This window comes from Coturnix japonica, unplaced genomic scaffold, assembly GCF_054131305.1.
Source record: "Coturnix japonica strain WE unplaced genomic scaffold, WE-NBRP24 Scf142, whole genome shotgun sequence".
Classification (NCBI taxonomy): domain Eukaryota; kingdom Metazoa; phylum Chordata; class Aves; order Galliformes; family Phasianidae; genus Coturnix; species Coturnix japonica.
In genome coordinates this window covers 80,801-101,801 of record NW_028189045.1, presented here as the reverse complement: position 1 = coordinate 101,801, position 21,001 = coordinate 80,801, and the positions used below count along the sequence as shown (strand labels likewise).

Sequence of the window (21,001 nt, the reverse complement as noted above, 5' to 3'; positions counted from 1 at the left end):
GATTTGGGGTCAATGTTGTGGGATTTGGGGTCAATGTTGTGGGATTTGGGGTCAATGTTGAGGGATTTGGGGTCAATGTTTGTGGGATTTGGGGTCAATGTTGGATTTGGGGTCAATGTTGGATTTGGGGTCAATCTTGTGGGATTTGGGGTCAATGTTGGATTTGGGGTCAATGTTGTGGGATTTGGGGTCAATGTTTGTGGGATTTGGGGTCAATGTTGTGGGATTTGGGGTCAATGTTGTGGGATTTGGGGTCAATGTTTGTGGGATTTGGGGTCAATGTTGTGGGATTTGGGGTCAATGTTTGTGGGATTTGGGGTCAATGTTGTGGGATTTGGGGTCAATGTTTGAGGGATTTGGGGTCAATGTTGGATTTGGGGTCAATGTTGGATTTGGGGTCAATCTTGTGGGATTTGGGGTCAATGTTGGATTTGGGGTCAATGTTGTGGGATTTGGGGTCAATGTTTGTGGGATTTGGGGTCAATGTTGTGGGATTTGGGGTCAATGTTGTGGGATTTGGGGTCAATGTTGTGGGATTTGGGGTCAATGTTTATGGGATTTGGGGTCAATGTTGTGGGATTTGGGGTCAATGTTTGTGGGATTTGGGGTCAATGTTGTGGGATTTGGGGTCAATGTTTGAGGGATTTGGGGTCAATGTTGGATTTGGGGTCAATGTTGTGGGATTTGGGGTCAATGTTGTGGGATTTGGGGTCAATGTTGTGGGATTTGGGGTCAATGTTGAGGGATTTGGGGTCAATGTTGGATTTGGGGTCAATGTTGAGGGATTTGGGGTCAATGTTTGTGGGATTTGGGGTCAATGTTGAGGGATTTGGGGTCAATGTTGTGGGATTTGGGGTCAATGTTGAGGGATTTGGGGTCAATGTTGTGGGATTTGGGGTCAATGTTGGATTTGGGGTCAATGTTGTGGGATTTGGGGTCAATGTTTGTGGGATTTGGGGTCAATGTTGTGGGATTTGGGGTCAATGTTGGATTTGGGGTCAATGTTGTGGGATTTGGGGTCAATGTTGGATTTGGGGTCAATGTTGTGGGATTTGGGGTCAATGTTTGTGGGATTTGGGGTCAATGTTGTGGGATTTGGGGTCAATGTTTGTGGGATTTGGGGTCAATGTTGGATTTGGGGTCAATGTTGTGGGATTTGGGGTCAATGTTGGATTTGGGGTCAATGTTGTGGGATTTGGGGTCAATGTTTGTGGGATTTGGGGTCAATGTTTGTGGGATTTGGGGTCAATGTTGTGGGATTTGGGGTCAATGTTGGATTTGGGGTCAATGTTGTGGGATTTGGGGTCAATGTTGGATTTGGGGTCAATGTTGGATTTGGGGTCAATGTTGTGGGATTTGGGGTCAATGTTGTGGGATTTGGGGTCAATGTTGTGGGATTTGGGGTCAATGTTGTGGGATTTGGGGTCAATGTTGGATTTGGGGTCAATGTTTGTGGGATTTGGGGTCAATGTTGTGGGATTTGGAGTCAATGTTGAGGGATTTGGGGTCAATGTTTGTGGGATTTGGGGTCAATGTTGAGGGATTTGGGGTCAATGTTTGTGGGATTTGGGGTCAATGTTGAGGGATTTGGAGTCAATGTTGAGGGATTTGGGGTCAATGTTTGTGGGATTTGGGGTCAATGTTGAGGGATTTGGGGTCAATGTTTGTGGGATTTGGGGTCAATGTTGTGGTATTTGGGGTCAATGTTGAGGGATTTGGGGTCAATGTTTGTGGGATTTGGGGTCAATGTTGGATTTGGGGTCAATGTTGTGGGATTTGGGGTCAATGTTGGATTTGGGGTCAATGTTGTGGGATTTGGGGCCAACGTTGTGGGATTTGGGGTCAATGTTTGTGGGATTTGGGGTCAATGTTTGTGGGATTTGGGGTCAATGTTGTGGGATTTGGGGTCAATGTTGTGGGATTTGGGGTCAATGTTGTAGGATTTGGGGTCAATGTTGGATTTGGGGTCAATGTTGAGGGATTTGGGGTCAATGTTGGATTTGGGGTCAATGTTGTGGGATTTGGGGTCAATGTTGAGGGATTTGGGGTCAATGTTGTGGGATTTGGGGTCAATGTTGGATTTGGGGTCAATGTTGAGGGATTTGGGGTCAATATTGTGGGATTTGGGGTCAATGTTTGTGGGATTTGGGGTCAATGTTGTGGGATTTGGGGTCAATGTTGTGGGATTTGGGGTCAATGTTTGTGGGATTTGGGGTCAATGTTGTGGGATTTGGGGTCAATGTTGTGGGATTTGGGGTCAATGTTTGTGGGATTTGGGGTCAATGTTGTGGGATTTGGGGTCAATGTTGTGGGATTTGGGGTCAATGTTGAGGGATTTGGGGTCAATGTTTATGGGATTTGGGGTCAATGTTGTGGGATTTGGGGTCAATGTTGGATTTGGGGTCAATGTTTGTGGGATTTGGGGTCAATATTGAGGGATTTGGGGTCAATGTTGTGGGATTTGGGGTCAATGTTGAGGGATTTGGGGTCTATTTTGTGGGATTTGGGGTCAATGTTGAGGGATTTGGGGTCAAAACTGGTAGGATTTTGGGTCAACCTTTGTGGTATTTGGGGTCATTGTGTGATTTGGTGTTATTGTTTGTGGGATTTTGGGTCAATTTGTGGGATTTGGGGCCAATGTTTGTGGGATTTGGGGTCACTGTGTGTTTTGGGCTCAATGTTGTGGGATTTGGGGTCAATGTTGTGGGATTTGGGGTCGGTGTTGTGGGATTTGGGGCCAAAGTTTGTATGATTTGGGGTCAGTTGAGGGGGATTTGGGGTCAGTGCTGTGGGATTTGGGTTCACCTTTGAGTCTTTTGGGGTCAGTGTATTAGGACCGCGATCCCCCCATAACCCCCCCCCACAAAGTGACCCCACAATCCAAAGATTCTCTTTATTTGGGGCAGCTCCGCCCCGACCTTAAATAAAAAAAGAACAAAAAAAAACCCCAAAAACCACCAACAAAAAAACCCCAAATACGACCCCAAAAGTGCATAGAAAAATCCCGACGGCTACAAAGGGGCTGTACAGAATCTACAGGGAGGGGGGACGGGAACACAAAGGGGGGATCCCGATCATTAATGGGGTCACGTGAAGTGGTGGCTGATCCCAATGATTAATGGGGTCACATTAATTGATCCCAATGATCAATGGCCGATCCCAATGATTAATGGGGTCATATTAATTGATCCCAATGATCAATGGCCGATCCCAATGATTAATGGGGTCACATTAATTGATAGCTGATCCCAATGATCAATGGCCGATCCCAATGATTAATGGGGTCACTTTAATTGATAGCTGATCCCAATGATCAATGGCCGATCCCAATGATTAATGGGGTCACAGTAATTGATAGCTGATCCCAATGATCAATGGCCGATCCCAATGATTAATGGGGTCACAATAATTGATACCTGATCCCAATCATCAATGGCCGATCCCAATGATCAATGGGGTCACATTAATTGATAGCTGATCCCAATGATCAATGGCCGATCCCAATGATTAATGGGGTCACATTAATTGATAGCTGATCCCAATGATCAATGGATGATCCCAATGATTAATGGGGGATCCCAATGATCAATGGCCGATCCCAATGATTAATGGGGTCATATTAATTGATCCCAATCATCAATGGCTGATCCCAATGATTAATAGGGTCACATTAATTGATCCCAATGATCAATGGATGATCCCAATGATTAATGGGGTCACTTTAATTGATGGCTGATCCCAATCATTAACGGGGGATCCCAATGATCAATGGCCGATCCCAATGATTAATGGGGTCACAGTAATTGATTACTGATCCCAATGATTAACAGGATCCCATTAATTGATGGCTGATCCCAATGATTAATGGGGGATCCCAATCATCAATGGCCGATCCCAATGATTAATAGGGTCACATTAATTGATCCCAATCATCAATGGCCGATCCCAATGATTAATGGGGTCCCATTAATTGATAGCTGATCCCAATGATCAATGGCCGATCCCAATGATTAATGGGGTCACAGTAATTGATGGCTGATCCCAATCATTAACGGGATCCCATTAATTGATGGCTGATCCCAATGATTAATGGGGGATCCCAAAGATCAATGGCCGATCCCAATGATTAATGGGGTCACAATAATTGATGGCTGATCCCAATGATTAATGGGGGATCCCAATGATCAATGCATGATCCCAATGATTAACAGGCCCATTATCCAGCAGGTGATCCCATTAACCAACTGGCGATCCCATTAACCGACTAGCGATCCCATTAACCATCAGATGCCTCCATTAACCAATGGATGATCCCACTGACCAACAGATGACCCCATTAACCCCTGGGCGCCCCCATTAACCAACAGGTGATCCCATCAACCAATTAACACCCCCATTAACCAATGGACAACCCCATCAACCCATGGATGACCCCATTAATCACCAGCTGACCCCATTAATCAATGGACGCCCCCATAAACCAATGGATGCCCCCATTGACCAATAGATGCCCCCATTAACCAATGGACGCCCCCATTGACCAATAGATGACCCCATTAACCAATGGATGCCCCCACTGACCAATAGACGACCCCATTAACCAATGGACGGCCCCACTCACCAATAGATAACCCCATTGACCAATATATGACCCCATAAACCAATGGACGCCCCCATTAACCAATGGATGCCCCCATTGACCAATAGATGACCCCATTGACCAATGGACGCCCCCACTGACCAACAGATGACCCCATTAACCAATGGACGCCCCCACTGACCACTAGATGACCCCATTAACCAATGGACGGCCCCATTAACCAATGGACGCCCCTATTGACCAATGGGTCACCCCATAAACCAATGGACGGCCCCATTGACCAATGGACGCCCCCACTGACCAATAGACGACCCCATTGACCAATGGACGGCCCTATTGACCAACAGGTCACCCCATAAACCAATGGACGGCCCCATTGACCAATGGACGGCCCCATAAACCAATAGATGACCCCATTAACCAATGGACGCCCCCATTAACCATCATTCTCTCCCTCCAAGCACCACACGCTCCCTCTACCCAACAACCCCCCATAGAATCCAACCCCCCAAATCCCCCCTCATTCCCACCCCCCATATCCCACCTATAACCCCCCCACACCCCATTGACTACCTATATATATATATATGTATATATATACATCATATCAGGCCTCGGTTGAGGAATTGTCAGCATCGTTTGGCCCCACAGCCGTGGGGCAGGTTGGGGGGAGGGTCCTCAATAGGGAACTTGTAGCCCCATATCCCACCTATAGCCCCCCATATCCCACCTATAGCCCCCTATATCCCACCTATAGCCCCCCTCCTATCTATATATCCACATCACCTATAGCCCCCTATACATATACATCATCCCAGCCCTCAGTTGAGGAAGGATCAGCATCGTTTGGCCCCACAGCCGTGGGGCAGGTTGGGGGGAGGGTCCTCAATAGGGAACTTGAAGCCCCCATATCCCACCTATAACCCCCCATATCCCACCTATAGCCCCCTATATCCCACCTATAACCCCCCATATCCCACCTATAGCCCCCTATATCCCCCCATATCCCACCTATAGCCCCCTATATCCGACCTATAACCCCCATATCCCACCTATAACCCCCCCATATCCCACCTATAGCCCCCTATATCCCACCTATAACCCCCTATATCCCACCTATAGCACCCTATATCCCACCTACAGCCCCCTATATCCCACCTATAGCCCCCCTATATCCCACCTATAGCCCCCTATATCCCACCTATAGTCCCCTATATCCCACCTATAGCCCCCCATATCCCACCTATAGCCCACTATATCTCACGTATAACCCCCCATATCCCACCTATAGCCCCCTATATCCCACCTATAGCCCCCTATATCCCAACTATAGTCCACTATATCTCACCTATAACCCCCTATATCCCACCTATAACCCCCATATCCCACCTATAACCCGCATATCCCCCCTATATCCATCCCTATAGTCCCATATGACCCTATATATCAGTTAAGGAACCTCCTGCACCTCCTGGCCCCGCAGTTGCAGGGCAGTTTGTTGCTGGGCTCTATAGGGAACTTGTAGTCGTAGGTGAGCTCCCATATCCCCCCTATAACCCCCTATAACCCCCATATCCCACCTATAACACCCTATAACCCCCTATAGATCCATATGACCCCATATGACCCTATATGTCAATTAAGGAACCTCCTGCACCTCCTGGCCCCGCAGTTGCAGGGCAGTTTGTTGCTGGGCTCTATAGGGAACTTGTAGTCGTAGGTGAGCTCCCATATCCCCCCTATAACACCCATATCCCACCTATAACCCCCTATAACCCCCTATATCCATCCCTATAGCCCCATATGACCCTATATGTCAATTAAGGAACCTCCTGCACCTCCTGGCCCCGCAGTTGCAGGGCAGTTTGTTGCTGGGCTCTATAGGGAACTTGTAGTCGTAGGTGAGCTCCCATATCCCCCCTATAACCCCATGTAACACCCCATATCCCCCCTATATCCATCCCTATAGATCCCTATAGACCCATATGACCCTATATGTCAATTAAGGAACCTCCTGCACCTCCTGGCCCCGCAGTTGCAGGGCAGTTTGTTGCTGGGCTCTATAGGGAACTTGTAGTCGTAGGTGAGCTCCCATATCCCCCCTATAACACCCATATCCCACCTATAACCCCCTATAACCCCCTATATCCATCCCTATAGCCCCATATGACCCTATATGTCAATTAAGGAACCTCCTGCACCTCCTGGCCCCGCAGTTGCAGGGCAGTTTGTTGCTGGGCTCTATAGGGAACTTGTAGTCGTAGGTGAGCTCCCATATCCCCCCTATAACACCCATATCCCACCTATAACCCCCTATAACCCCCTATATCCATCCCTATAGCCCCATATGACCCTATATGTCAATTAAGGAACCTCCTGCACCTCCTGGCCCCGCAGTTGCAGGGCAGTTTGTTGCTGGGCTCTATAGGGAACCTGTAGTTGTAGGTGAGCTCCCATATCCCCCCTATAACCCCCATAACTCCCCTATATCCATCCCTATAGCCCCCTATAGCCCCATATGACCCTATATATCAGTTAAGGAACCTCCTGCACCTCCTGGCCCCGCAGTTGCAGGGCAGTTTGTTGCTGGGCTCTATAGGGAACTTGTAGTCGTAGGTGAGCTCCCATATCCCCCCTATAACCCCATATAACACCCCATATCCCACCTATATCCATCCCTATAGCCCTATATGACCCTATATGTCAATTAAGGAACCTCCTGCACCTCCTGGCCCCGCAGTTGCAGGGCAGTTTGTTGCTGGGCTCTATAGGGAACTTGTAGTCGTAGGTGAGCTCCCATATCCCCCCTATAACCCCATATAACACCCCATATCCCCCCTATAACCCTCCTACATCACCCTATAACCTCATATAGCCCCCTATAGATCCATATGACCCCATCTGATCCCTCAATTAAGGAACCTCCTGCACCTCCTGGCCCCGCAGTTGCAGGGCAGTTTGTTGCTGGGCTCTATAGGGAACTTGTAGTCGTAGGTGAGCTCCCATATCCCCCCTATAACCCCATATAACACCCCTATATCCATCCCTATAGCCCTATATGACCCTATATATCAATTAAGGAACCTCCTGCACCTCCTGGCCCCGCAGTTGCAGGGCAGTTTGTTGCTGGGCTCTATAGGGAACTTGTAGTCGTAGGTGAGCTCCCATATCCCCCCTATAACCCCATATAACACCCCATATCCCCCCTATATCCATCCCATATGACCCTATATGACCCTATATGGCCCTATATGACCCTATATGTCAATTAAGGAACCTCCTGCACCTCCTGGCCCCGCAGTTGCAGGGCAGTTTGTTGCTGGGCTCTATAGGGAACTTGTAGTCGTAGGTGAGCTCCCATATCCCCCCTATAACCCCATATAACACCCCATATCCCCCCTATATCCATCCCTATAGATCCATATGACCCTATATGTCAATTAAGGAACCTCCTGCACCTCCTGGCCCCGCAGTTGCAGGGCAGTTTGTTGCTGGGCTCTATAGGGAACTTGTAGTCGTAGGTGAGCTCCCATATCCCCCCTATAACCCCATATAACACCCCATATCCCCCCTATATCCATCCCTATAGATCCATATGACCCTATATGTCAATTAAGGAACCTCCTGCACCTCCTGGCCCCGCAGTTGCAGGGCAGTTTGTTGCTGGGCTCTATAACACCCTATAGCCCCATAACACCCCATATCCCCCCTATATCCATCCCTATAGATCCATATGACCCTATATGTCAATTAAGGAACCTCCTGCACCTCCTGGCCCCGCAGTTGCAGGGCAGTTTGTTGCTGGGCTCTATAGGGAACTTGTAGTCGTAGGTGAGCTCCCATATCCCCCCTATAACCCCCATATCCCATCTATAACACCCCATAACCCCCCTATATCCATCCCTATAGATCCCTATAGCCCCATATGACCCTATATATCAATTAAGGAACCTCCTGCACCTCCTGGCCCCGCAGTTGCAGGGCAGTTTGTTGCTGGGCTCTATAGGGAACTTGTAGTCGTAGGTGAGCTCCCATATCCCCCCTATAACCCCATATAACACCCCATATCCCACATATAGCCCTATATGACCCTATATGTCAATTAAGGAACCTCCTGCACCTCCTGGCCCCGCAGTTGCAGGGCAGTTTGTTGCTGGGCTCTATAGGGAACTTGTAGTCGTAGGTGAGCTCCCATATCCCCCCTATAACCCCATATAACACCCCCATAGCCCCCTATATGCCCATATGACCCTATATGTCAATTAAGGAACCTCCTGCACCTCCTGGCCCCGCAGTTGCAGGGCAGTTTGTTGCTGGGCTCTATAGGGAACTTGTAGTCGTAGGTGAGCTCCCATATCCCCCCTATAACCCCATATAACACCCCATATCTCCCCTATATCCATCCCTATAGATCCCTATAGCCCCATATGACCCTATATGTCAATTAAGGAACCTCCTGCACCTCCTGGCCCCGCAGTTGCAGGGCAGTTTGTTGCTGGGCTCTATAGGGAACTTGTAGTCGTAGGTGAGCTCCCATATCCCCCCTATAACCCCATATAACACCCCATATCTCCCCTATATCCATCCCTATAGCCCTATATGACCCTATATGTCAATTAAGGAACCTCCTGCACCTCCTGGCCCCGCAGTTGCAGGGCAGTTTGTTGCTGGGCTCTATAGGGAACTTGTAGTCGTAGGTGAGCTCCCATATCCCCCCTATAACCCCATATAACACCCCATATCCCCCCTATAACCCCATATAACACCCCATATCCCCCCTATAACCCCCCTATAACCCCCTATAGCCCCATATGACCCCATATATCAGTTGAGGAACCTCCTGCACCTCCTGGCCCCGCAGTTGCAGGGCAGTTTGTTGCTGGGCTCTATAGGGAACTTGTAGTCGTAGGTGAGCTCCCATATCCCCCCTATAACCCCATATAACACCCCATATCCCCCCTATAACCCCCCTATAACCCCCTATAGCCCCATATGACCCCATATATCAGTTGAGGAACCTCCTGCACCTCCTGGCCCCGCAGTTGCAGGGCAGTTTGTTGCTGGGCTCTATAGGGAACTTGTAGTCGTAGGTGAGCTCCCATATCCCCCCTATAACCCCATATAACACCCCATATCCCCCCTATATCCATCCCTATAGCCCCATATGACCCTATATGTCAGTTAAGGAACCTCCTGCACCTCCTGGCCCCGCAGTTGCAGGGCAGTTTGTTGCTGGGCTCTATAGGGAACTTGTAGTCGTAGGTGAGCTCCCATATCCCCCCTATAACCCCATATAGCCCTATATGACCCTATATGTCAGTTAAGGAACCTCCTGCACCTCCTGGCCCCGCAGTTGCAGGGCAGTTTGTTGCTGGGCTCTATAGGGAACTTGTAGTCGTAGGTGAGCTCCCATATCCCCCCTATAACCCCATATAACACCCTATAACCCCCTATATCCATCCCTATAGCCCCATATGACCCTATATGTCAATTAAGGAACCTCCTGCACCTCCTGGCCCCGCAGTTGCAGGGCAGTTTGTTGCTGGGCTCTATAACACCCTATAGCCCCATAACACCCCATATCCCCCCTATATCCATCCCTATAGCCCTATATGACCCTATATGTCAATTAAGGAACCTCCTGCACCTCCTGGCCCCGCAGTTGCAGGGCAGTTTGTTGCTGGGCTCTATAGGGAACTTGTAGTCGTAGGTGAGCTCCCATATCCCCCCTATAACCCCATATAACACCCCATATCCCCCCTATAACCCCATATAACACCCCATATCTCCCCTATATCCATCCCTATAGCCCCATATGACCCTATATGTCAATTAAGGAACCTCCTGCACCTCCTGGCCCCGCAGTTGCAGGGCAGTTTGTTGCTGGGCTCTATAGGGAACTTGTAGTCGTAGGTGAGCTCCCATATCCCCCCTATAACCCCATATAACACCCCATATCCCCCCTATATCCATCCCTATAGCCCCATATGACCCCATATATCAGTTGAGGAACCTCCTGCACCTCCTGGCCCCGCAGTTGCAGGGCAGTTTGTTGCTGGGCTCTATAGGGAACTTGTAGTCGTAGGTGAGCTCCCATATCCCCCCTATAACCCCATATAACACCCCATATCCCCCCTATAACCCCCCTATAGCCCCATATGACCCTATATGTCAATTAAGGAACCTCCTGCACCTCCTGGCCCCGCAGTTGCAGGGCAGTTTGTTGCTGGGCTCTATAGGGAACTTGTAGTCGTAGGTGAGCTCCCATATCCCCCCTATAACCCCATATAACACCCCATATCCCCCCTATAACCCCCCTATAGCCCCATATGACCCTATATGTCAATTAAGGAACCTCCTGCACCTCCTGGCCCCGCAGTTGCAGGGCAGTTTGTTGCTGGGCTCTATAGGGAACTTATAGTCGTAGGTGAGCTCCCATATCCCCCCTATAACCCCATATAACACCCTATAACCCCCTATATCCATCCCTATAGCCCCATATGACCCTATATGTCAATTAAGGAACCTCCTGCACCTCCTGGCCCCGCAGTTGCAGGGCAGTTTGTTGCTGGGCTCTATAGGGAACTTGTAGTCGTAGGTGAGCTCCCATATCCCCCCTATAACCCCATATCCCCCCATATAACCCCCCATAGCCCCCTATAGCCCCATATGACCCTATATATCAGTTGAGGAACCTCCTGCACCTCCTGGCCCCGCAGTTGCAGGGCAGTTTGTTGCTGGGCTCTATAGGGAACTTGTAGTCGTAGGTGAGCTCCCATATTCCCCCTATAACCCCCATATCCCCCCTATAACTCCATATAACACCCCATATCCCCCCTATATCCATCCCTATAGCCCTATATGACCCTATATGTCAATTAAGGAACCTCCTGCACCTCCTGGCCCCGCAGTTGCAGGGCAGTTTGTTGCTGGGCTCTATAGGGAACTTGTAGTCGTAGGTGAGCTCCCATATCCCCCCTATAATCCCCCTACAACACCCTATAACCCCATATAACCCCCTATATCTCCCTATAGCCCCATATGACCCTATATGTCAATTAAGGAACCTCCTGCACCTCCTGGCCCCGCAGTTGCAGGGCAGTTTGTTGCTGGGCTCTATAGGGAACTTGTAGTCGTAGGTGAGCTCCCATATCCCCCCTATAACCCCATATAACACCCCATATCCCCCCTATAACCCCCCTATAGCCCCATATGACCCTATATGTCAATTAAGGAACCTCCTGCACCTCCTGGCCCCGCAGTTGCAGGGCAGTTTGTTGCTGGGCTCTATAGGGAACTTGTAGTCGTAGGTGAGCTCCCATATCCCCCCTATAACCCCATATAACACCCTATAGATCCATATGACCCCATATAATCCCATATGATCCCTTAATTAAGGAACTTCCTGCACCTCCTGGCCCCGCAGTTGCAGGGCAGTTTGTTGCTGGGCTCTATAGGGAACTTGTAGTCGTAGGTGAGCTCCCATATCCCCCTATAACCCCATATAACACCCCATATCCCCCCTATATCCATCCCTATAGCCCTATATGACCCTATATGTCAATTAAGGAACCTCCTGCACCTCCTGGCCCCGCAGTTGCAGGGCAGTTTGTTGCTGGGCTCTATAGGGAACTTGTAGTCGTAGGTGAGCTCCCATATCCCCCCTATAACCCCATATAACACCCCATATCCCACCTATAGCCCCATATGACCCTATATGTCAGTTAAGGAACCTCCTGCACCTCCTGGCCCCGCAGTTGCAGGGCAGTTTGTTGCTGGGCTCTATAGGGAACTTGTAGTCGTAGGTGTGCTCCCATATCCCCCTATAACCCCATATAACACCCCATATCCCCCCTATATCCATCCCTATAGCCCTATATGACCCTATATGTCAATTAAGGAACCTCCTGCACCTCCTGGCCCCGCAGTTGCAGGGCAGTTTGTTGCTGGGCTCTATAGGGAACTTGTAGTCGTAGGTGAGCTCCCATATCCCCCCTATAACCCCATATAACACCCCATATCCCACATACAGCCCCCTATAGCCCCATATGACCCTATATGTCAATTAAGGAACCTCCTGCACCTCCTGGCCCCGCAGTTGCAGGGCAGTTTGTTGCTGGGCTCTATAGGGAACTTGTAGTCGTAGGTGAGCTCCCATATCCCCCCTTTAACCCCATATAACACCCCATATCCCCCCTATATCCATCCCTATAGATCCATATGACCCTATATGTCAATTGAGGAACCTCCTGCACCTCCTGGCCCCGCAGTTGCAGGGCAGTTTGTTGCTGGGCTCTATAGGGAACTTGTAGTCGTAGGTGAGCTCCCATATCCCCCCTATAACCCCCATATCTCCCCTATATCCATCCCTATAGCCCCATATGACCCTATATGTCAATTAAGGAACCTCCTGCACCTCCTGGCCCCGCAGTTGCAGGGCAGTTTGTTGCTGGGCTCTATAGGGAACTTGTAGTCGTAGGTGAGCTCCCATATCCCCCTATAACCCCATATAACACCCCATATCTCCCCTATATCCATCCCTATAGCCCTATATGACCCTATATGTCAATTAAGGAACCTCCTGCACCTCCTGGCCCCGCAGTTGCAGGGCAGTTTGTTGCTGGGCTCTATAGGGAACTTGTAGTCGTAGGTGAGCTCCCATATCCCCCCTATAACCCCATATAACACCCCATATCCCCCCTATATCCATCCCTATAGATCCCTATAGCCCCATATGACCCTATATGTCAATTAAGGAACCTCCTGCACCTCCTGGCCCCGCAGTTGCAGGGCAGTTTGTTGCTGGGCTCTATAGGGAACTTGTAGTCGTAGGTGAGCTCCCATATCCCCCCTATAACCCCATATAACACCCCATATCTCCCCTATATCCATCCCTATAGCCCTATATGACCCTATATGTCAATTAAGGAACCTCCTGCACCTCCTGGCCCCGCAGTTGCAGGGCAGTTTGTTGCTGGGCTCTATAGGGAACTTGTAGTCGTAGGTGAGCTCCCATATCCCCCCTATAACCCCATATAACACCCTATATCCCCCCTATATCCATCCCTATAGCCCTATATGACCCTATATGTCAATTAAGGAACCTCCTGCACCTCCTGGCCCCGCAGTTGCAGGGCAGTTTGTTGCTGGGCTCTATAGGGAACTTGTAGTCGTAGGTGAGCTCCCATATCCCCCCTATAACCCCATATAACACCCCATATCTCCCCTATATCCATCCCTATAGCCCTATATGACCCTATATGTCAATTAAGGAACCTCCTGCACCTCCTGGCCCCGCAGTTGCAGGGCAGTTTGTTGCTGGGCTCTATAGGGAACTTATAGTCGTAGGTGAGCTCCCATATCCCCCCTATAACCCCATATAACACCCCATATCCCACATACAGCCCCCTATAGCCCTATATGACCCTATATGTCAATTAAGGAACCTCCTGCACCTCCTGGCCCCGCAGTTGCAGGGCAGTTTGTTGCTGGGCTCTATAGGGAACTTGTAGTCGTAGGTGAGCTCCCATATCCCCCCTATAACCCCATATAACACCCCATATCCCACATACAGCCCCCTATAGTCCCATATGACCCTATATATCAATTAAGGAACCTCCTGCACCTCCTGGCCCCGCAGTTGCAGGGCAGTTTGTTGCTGGGCTCTATAGGGAACTTGTAGTCGTAGGTGAGCTCCCATATCCCCCCTATAACCCCATATCCCCCCTATAACCCCATATAACACCCCATATCCCCCCTATATCCATCCCTATTGCCCCATATGACCCTATATGTCAATTAAGGAACCTCCTGCACCTCCTGGCCCCGCAGTTGCAGGGCAGTTTGTTGCTGGGCTCTATAGGGAACTTGTAGTCGTAGGTGAGCTCCCATATCCCCCCTATAACCCCATATAACACCCCATATCCCCCCTATATCCATCCCTATAGCCCCATATGACCCTATATATCAGTTGAGGAACCTCCTGCACCTCCTGGCCCCGCAGTTGCAGGGCAGTTTGTTGCTGGGCTCTATAGGGAACTTGTAGTCGTAGGTGAGCTCCCATATCCCCCCTATAACCCCATATAACACCCCATATCCCACATACAGCCCCCTATAGCCCCATATGACCCTATATGTCAATTAAGGAACCTCCTGCACCTCCTGGCCCCGCAGTTGCAGGGCAGTTTGTTGCTGGGCTCTATAGGGAACTTGTAGTCGTAGGTGAGCTCCCATATCCCCCCTATAACCCCATATAACACCCCATATCCCCCCTATATCCATCCCTATAGCCCTATATGACCCTATATATCAATTAAGGAACCTCCTGCACCTCCTGGCCCCGCAGTTGCAGGGCAGTTTGTTGCTGGGCTCTATAGGGAACTTGTAGTCGTAGGTGAGCTCCCATATCCCCCCTATAACCCCATATAACACCCCATATCCCCCCTATATCCATCCCTATAGCCCCATATGACCCTATATATCAGTTGAGGAACCTCCTGCACCTCCTGGCCCCGCAGTTGCAGGGCAGTTTGTTGCTGGGCTCTATAGGGAACTTGTAGTCGTAGGTGAGCTCCCATATCCCCCCTATAACCCCATATAACACCCCATATCCCCCTATAACCCCCATATCTCCCCTATATCCATCCCTATAGCCCTATATGACCCTATATGTCAATTAAGGAACCTCCTGCACCTCCTGGCCCCGCAGTTGCAGGGCAGTTTGTTGCTGGGCTCTATAGGGAACTTGTAGTCGTAGGTGAGCTCCCATATCCCCCCTATAACCCCCATAACTCCCCTATATCCATCCCTATAGCCCTATATGACCCTATATGTCAATTAAGGAACCTCCTGCACCTCCTGGCCCCGCAGTTGCAGGGCAGTTTGTTGCTGGGCTCTATAGGGAACTTGTAGTCGTAGGTGAGCTCCCATATCCCCCCTATAACCCCATATCCCCCCTATAACCCCATATAACACCCCATATCCCCCCTATATCCATCCCTATAGCCCCATATGACCCTATATGTCAATTAAGGAACCTCCTGCACCTCCTGGCCCCGCAGTTGCAGGGCAGTTTGTTGCTGGGCTCTATAGGGAACTTGTAGTCGTAGGTGAGCTCCCATATCCCCCCTATAACCCCATATAACCCCCATATCCCCCCTATATCCATCCCTATAGCCCCATATGACCCTATATGTCAATTAAGGAACCTCCTGCACCTCCTGGCCCCGCAGTTGCAGGGCAGTTTGTTGCTGGGCTCTATAGGGAACTTGTAGTCGTAGGTGAGCTCCCATATCCCCCCTATAACCCCATATAACACCCCATATCCCACATACAGCCCCCTATAGCCCCATATGACCCTATATGTCAATTAAGGAACCTCCTGCACCTCCTGGCCCCGCAGTTGCAGGGCAGTTTGTTGCTGGGCTCTATAGGGAACTTGTAGTCGTAGGTGAGCTCCCATATCCCCCCTATAACCCCATATAACCCCCATATCCCCCCTATATCCATCCCTATAGCCCTATATGACCCTATATGTCAATTAAGGAACCTCCTGCACCTCCTGGCCCCGCAGTTGCAGGGCAGTTTGTTGCTGGGCTCTATAGGGAACTTGTAGTCGTAGGTGAGCTCCCATATCCCCCCTATAACCCCATATAACACCCCATATCCCCCCTATATCCATCCCTATAGATCCCTATAGCCCTATATGACCCTATATATCAGTTGAGGAACCTCCTGCACCTCCTGGCCCCGCAGTTGCAGGGCAGTTTGTTGCTGGGCTCTATAGGGAACTTGTAGTCGTAGGTGAGCTCCCATATCCCCCCTATAACCCCATATAACCCCCTATAACACCCCATATCCCCCCTATATCCATCCCTATAGCCCTATATGACCCTATATGTCAATTAAGGAACCTCCTGCACCTCCTGGCCCCGCAGTTGCAGGGCAGTTTGTTGCTGGGCTCTATAGGGAACTTGTAGTCGTAGGTGAGCTCCTCTCCGCGCAGGATGCGGCGCAGCGCGAAGATGACGATGCGTTTGTGTCCGTCCACGTGGATGACGCGCGAGTAGCAGTTGGGCTCACACGAGTGGTTGATGAAGCGCGCGGCCGAGCCGTGCATCGTCGCGTCCACCACCTCCAGGTCGTCAATGCGGAACATGTAGCACCCGATGCCCTATAGGGGGTAATGGGGTTATATGGGGTAATGGGGTTATAAGGGTTATAGGGGGTAATGGGGTTATAGGGGGTAATGGGGTTATAGGGGATAATGGGGTTATAGGGGGTAATGGGGTTATAGGGGGTAATGGGGTTTTAGGGGTTATAGGGGGTAATGGGGTTATAGGGGTTATAGGGGGTAATGGGTTATAGGGGGTAATGGGGTTATAGGGGCTATAGGGGGTAATGGGGTTATAGGGGATAATGGAGCACCCGATGCCCTATGGGGGTAATGGGGTTATAGGGGATAATGGGGTTATAGGGGTTATAGGGGGTAATGGAGCATCTGATGCCCTATAGGGGGTAATGGGGTTATAGGGGGTAATGGGGTTATAGGGGTTATAGGGGGTAATGGGGTTATAGGGTGTAATGGGGTTATAGGGGGTAATGGGGTTATAGGGGTTATAGGGGGTAATGGGGTTATAGGGGGTAATGGGGTTATAGGGGTTATAGGGGGTAATGGGTTATAGGGGGTAATGGGGTTATAGGGGGTATAGGGGGTAATGGGGTTATAGGGGGTATAGGGGGTAATGGGGTTATAGGGGGTAATGGGGTTATAGGGGGTAATGGGGTTATAGGGGGTAATGGGGTTATAGGGGGTAATGGGTTATAGGGGTTATAGGGGGTAATGGGGTTATAGGGGGTAATGGAGCACCCGATGCCCTATAGGGGGTAATGGGGTTATAGGGGTTATAGGGGATAATGGAGCACCCGATGCCCTATAGGGGGTAATGGGGTTATAGGGGGTAATGGAGCACCCGATGCCCTATAGGGGGTAATGGGGTTATAGGGGTTATAGGGGATAATGGAGCACCCGATGCCCTATAGGGGGTAATGGGGTTATAGGGGGTAATGGGGTTATAGGGGATAATGGGGTTATAGGGGGTAATGGGTTATATGGGACATGGAGCACTCGATGCCCTGTAATAAGGGGGTATAGGGGGTAATGGGGTTATAGGGGCTATAGGGGATAATGGAGCATCTGATGCCCTATAGGGGGTAATAGGGTTATAGGGGCTATAGGGGGTAATGGGGTTATATGTTATAGTGGGTAATGTATGATATGGGACATGTAGCACCCAATGCCCTATGGGGGGTAATGGGGTTATATGTTATAGGGGATAATGGGTTATAGGGGTTATAGGGGATAATGGAGCACCTGATGCCCTATAGGGGGTAACGGGGTTATATGGGGTAATGGGTTATATGGGACATGGAGCACCCGATGCCCTATAAGGGGTATATAGGGATTGGTAATGGCCCTATGGGGGTAATGGGGTTAATGGGGGTAATGGGGGATAATATGGGTTATATGGGACATGGAGCAGCCGATGCCCTATGGGGGATAATGGGGTTATAGGGGATAATGGGGTTATAGGGGTTATAGGGGGTAATGGGGTTATAGGGGGGTAATGGGGTTATAGGGGTTATATGTGGTAATGGGGTTATAGGGGTTATAGGGGGTAATGGGGTTATAGGGGTTATAGGGGATAATGGGTTATAGGGGATAATGGAGCACCCGATGCCCTATAAGGGGTAATGGGGTTATAGGGGATATTATAGGGGATAATGGGTTATATGGGATAATGGGTTATAGGGGATAATGGAGCACCCGATGCCCTATGGGGGAATATAGGGATTGATAATGGCCCTATAGGGGATAATATGGGGGTCAGGGATTGATAATGGCCCTATAGGGGGTATATAGGGATTGATAATGGCCCTATAGGGGATAGATAGGGTTTGATAATGGCCCTATAGGGGGTATATAGGGATTGATAATGGCCCTATAGAGGGTATATAGGGATTGATAATGGCCCTATAGGGGTATATAGGGATTGATAATGGCCCTATAGGGGATAGATAGGGATTGATAATGGCCCTATAGTTGATAGATAGGGATTGATAATGGCCCTATAGGGGATAGATAGGGATTGATATTGACCCTATAGGGGATAATGGGGTATAGGGGTTATAGGGGGTAATGGGGTTACAGGGGTTATAGGGGGTAATGTGGTTATAGGGGTTAATGGGGTTATAGGGGGTATAGGGGATAATGGGTTATATGGGACATGTAGCACCCGATGCCCTATGGAGGATAATGGGGTTATAGGGGTTATAGGGTATAATGGGGTTATAGGGGATAATGGGTTATAGGGGGTAATGGGGTTATAGGGGGTAATGGGGTTATAGGGGGTAATGGGGTTATAGGGGTTATAGGGGGTAATGGGGTTATAGGGGGTAATGGGGTTATAGGGGTTATAGGGGTTATAGGGGGTAATGGGGTTATAGGGGGTATAGGGGATAATGGGTTATATGGGACATGTAGCACCCGATGCCCTATGGAGGATAATGGGGTTATAGGGGTTATAGGGTATAATGGGGTTATAGGGGATAATGGGTTATAGGGGGTAATGGGGTTATAGGGGGTAATGGGGTTATAGGGGGTAATGGGGTTATAGGGGTTATAGGGGGTAATGGGGTTATAGGGGGTAATGGGGTTATAGGGGTTATAGGGGTTATAGGGGGTAATGGGGTTATAGGGGGTAATGGGGTTATAGGGGTTATAGGGGGTAATGGGGTTATAGGGGTTATAGGGGGTAATGGGGTTATAGGGGTTATAGGGGTTATAGGGGGTAATGGGGTTATAGGGGTTATAGGGGTTATAGGGGGTTATAGGGGGTAATGGGGTTATAGGGGATAATGGGGTTATAGGGGGTAATGGGTTATAGGGGGTAATGGGGTTATAGGGGGTAATGGGTTATAGGGGTTATAGGGGGTAATGGGGTTATAGGGGGTAATGGGGTTATAGGGGGTATAGGGGGTAATGGGGTTATAGGGGGTAATGGGGTTATAGGGGACAAGGAGCAACCGATGCCCTATAATAAGGGGTTAATGGGGTATAGGGGTTATAGGGGGTAATGGGGTTATAGGGGACAAGGAGCAACCGATGCCCTATAATAAGGGGGTAATGGGGTATAGGGGTTATAGGGGATAATGGGTTATAGGGGATAATGGGGTATAGGGGTTATAGGGGGTAATGGGGTTATAGGGGACATGGAGCAACCGATGCCCTATAATAAGGGGGTAATGGGGTATAGGGGTTATAGGGGATAATGGGTTATAGGGGATAATGGGGTTATATGTTATAGGGGGTAATGAGTTATAGGGGTTATAGGGGTTATAGGGGGTAATGGGTTATATGGGGTAATGCGGTTATAGGGGTTATAGGGGGTAATGGGGTTATAGGGGTTATAGGGGGTAATGGGGTTATAGGGGTTATAGGGGGTAATGGGGTTATAGGGGATAATGGGGTTATAGGGGCCAATGGGAGGTAATGGGGTTATAGGCGTTATAGGGGGTAATGGGGTTATAGGGGTTATAGGGGGTAATGGGGTTATAGGGGTTATAGGGGGTAATGGGGTTATAGGGGATAATGGGTTATAGGGGTTATAGGGGGTAATGGGGTTATATGGGGTAATGGGTTATATGGGACATGGAGCACCCGATGCCCTGTAATAAGGGGGTATAGGGGTATAGGGGTTATAGGGGGTAATGGGGTTATAGGGGTTATAGGGGTTAATGGGTTATAGGGGGTAATGGGTTATAGGGGGTAATGGGGTTATAGGGGGTAATGGGTTATAGGGGTTAATGGGTTATAGGGGGTAATGGGGTTATAGGGGGTAATGGGTTATATGGGGTAATGGGTTATATGGGGTAATGGGGTTATAGGGGGTAATGGGGTTATAGGGGTTATAGGGGTTATAGGGGATAATGGGTTATATGGGACATGTAGCACCCGATGCCCTATAGGGGATAATATGGGGGTCAGGGATTGATAACGGCCCTATAGGGGGTATATAGGGATTGGTAATGGCCCTATAGCGGGTATATAGGGATTGATAATGGTCCTATAGGGGATAATGGGGTCAGGGATTGATAATGGCCCTATAGGGGATATATAGGGTTTGATAATGGCCCTATAGGGGATAATGGGGGTCAGGGATTGGAACATGTAGCACCCGATGCCCTATAGGGGGTAATGGGGTATAGGGGTTATAGGGGGTAATGGGGTTATAGGGGACATGGAGCAACCGATGCCCTATAATAAGGGGGTAATGGGGTATAGGGGTTATAGGGGATAATGGGTTATAGGGGATAATGGGGTTATATGTTATAGGGGGTAAT

At 49.6% G+C, this 21,001-nt stretch overlaps 1 protein-coding gene across 1 annotated transcript in view; it reads right to left on the bottom strand.

Annotated features, from left to right (window-relative positions):
- Positions 1 to 5,928: 5,928 nt before the first annotated feature.
- Positions 5,929 to 21,001, bottom strand: part of LOC107307351 (histone-lysine N-methyltransferase 2B-like) — a gene marked incomplete at its 5' end in the record, with an annotated part of 95,109 nt that continues 80,036 nt past the window's right edge. Inside the window, one exon of the mRNA XM_085535628.1 lies at positions 5,929 to 16,772. Within this exon, the coding sequence (XP_085391754.1) occupies positions 16,500 to 16,772 (273 nt within the window). The remainder of the gene's footprint in view (positions 16,773 to 21,001) is intronic.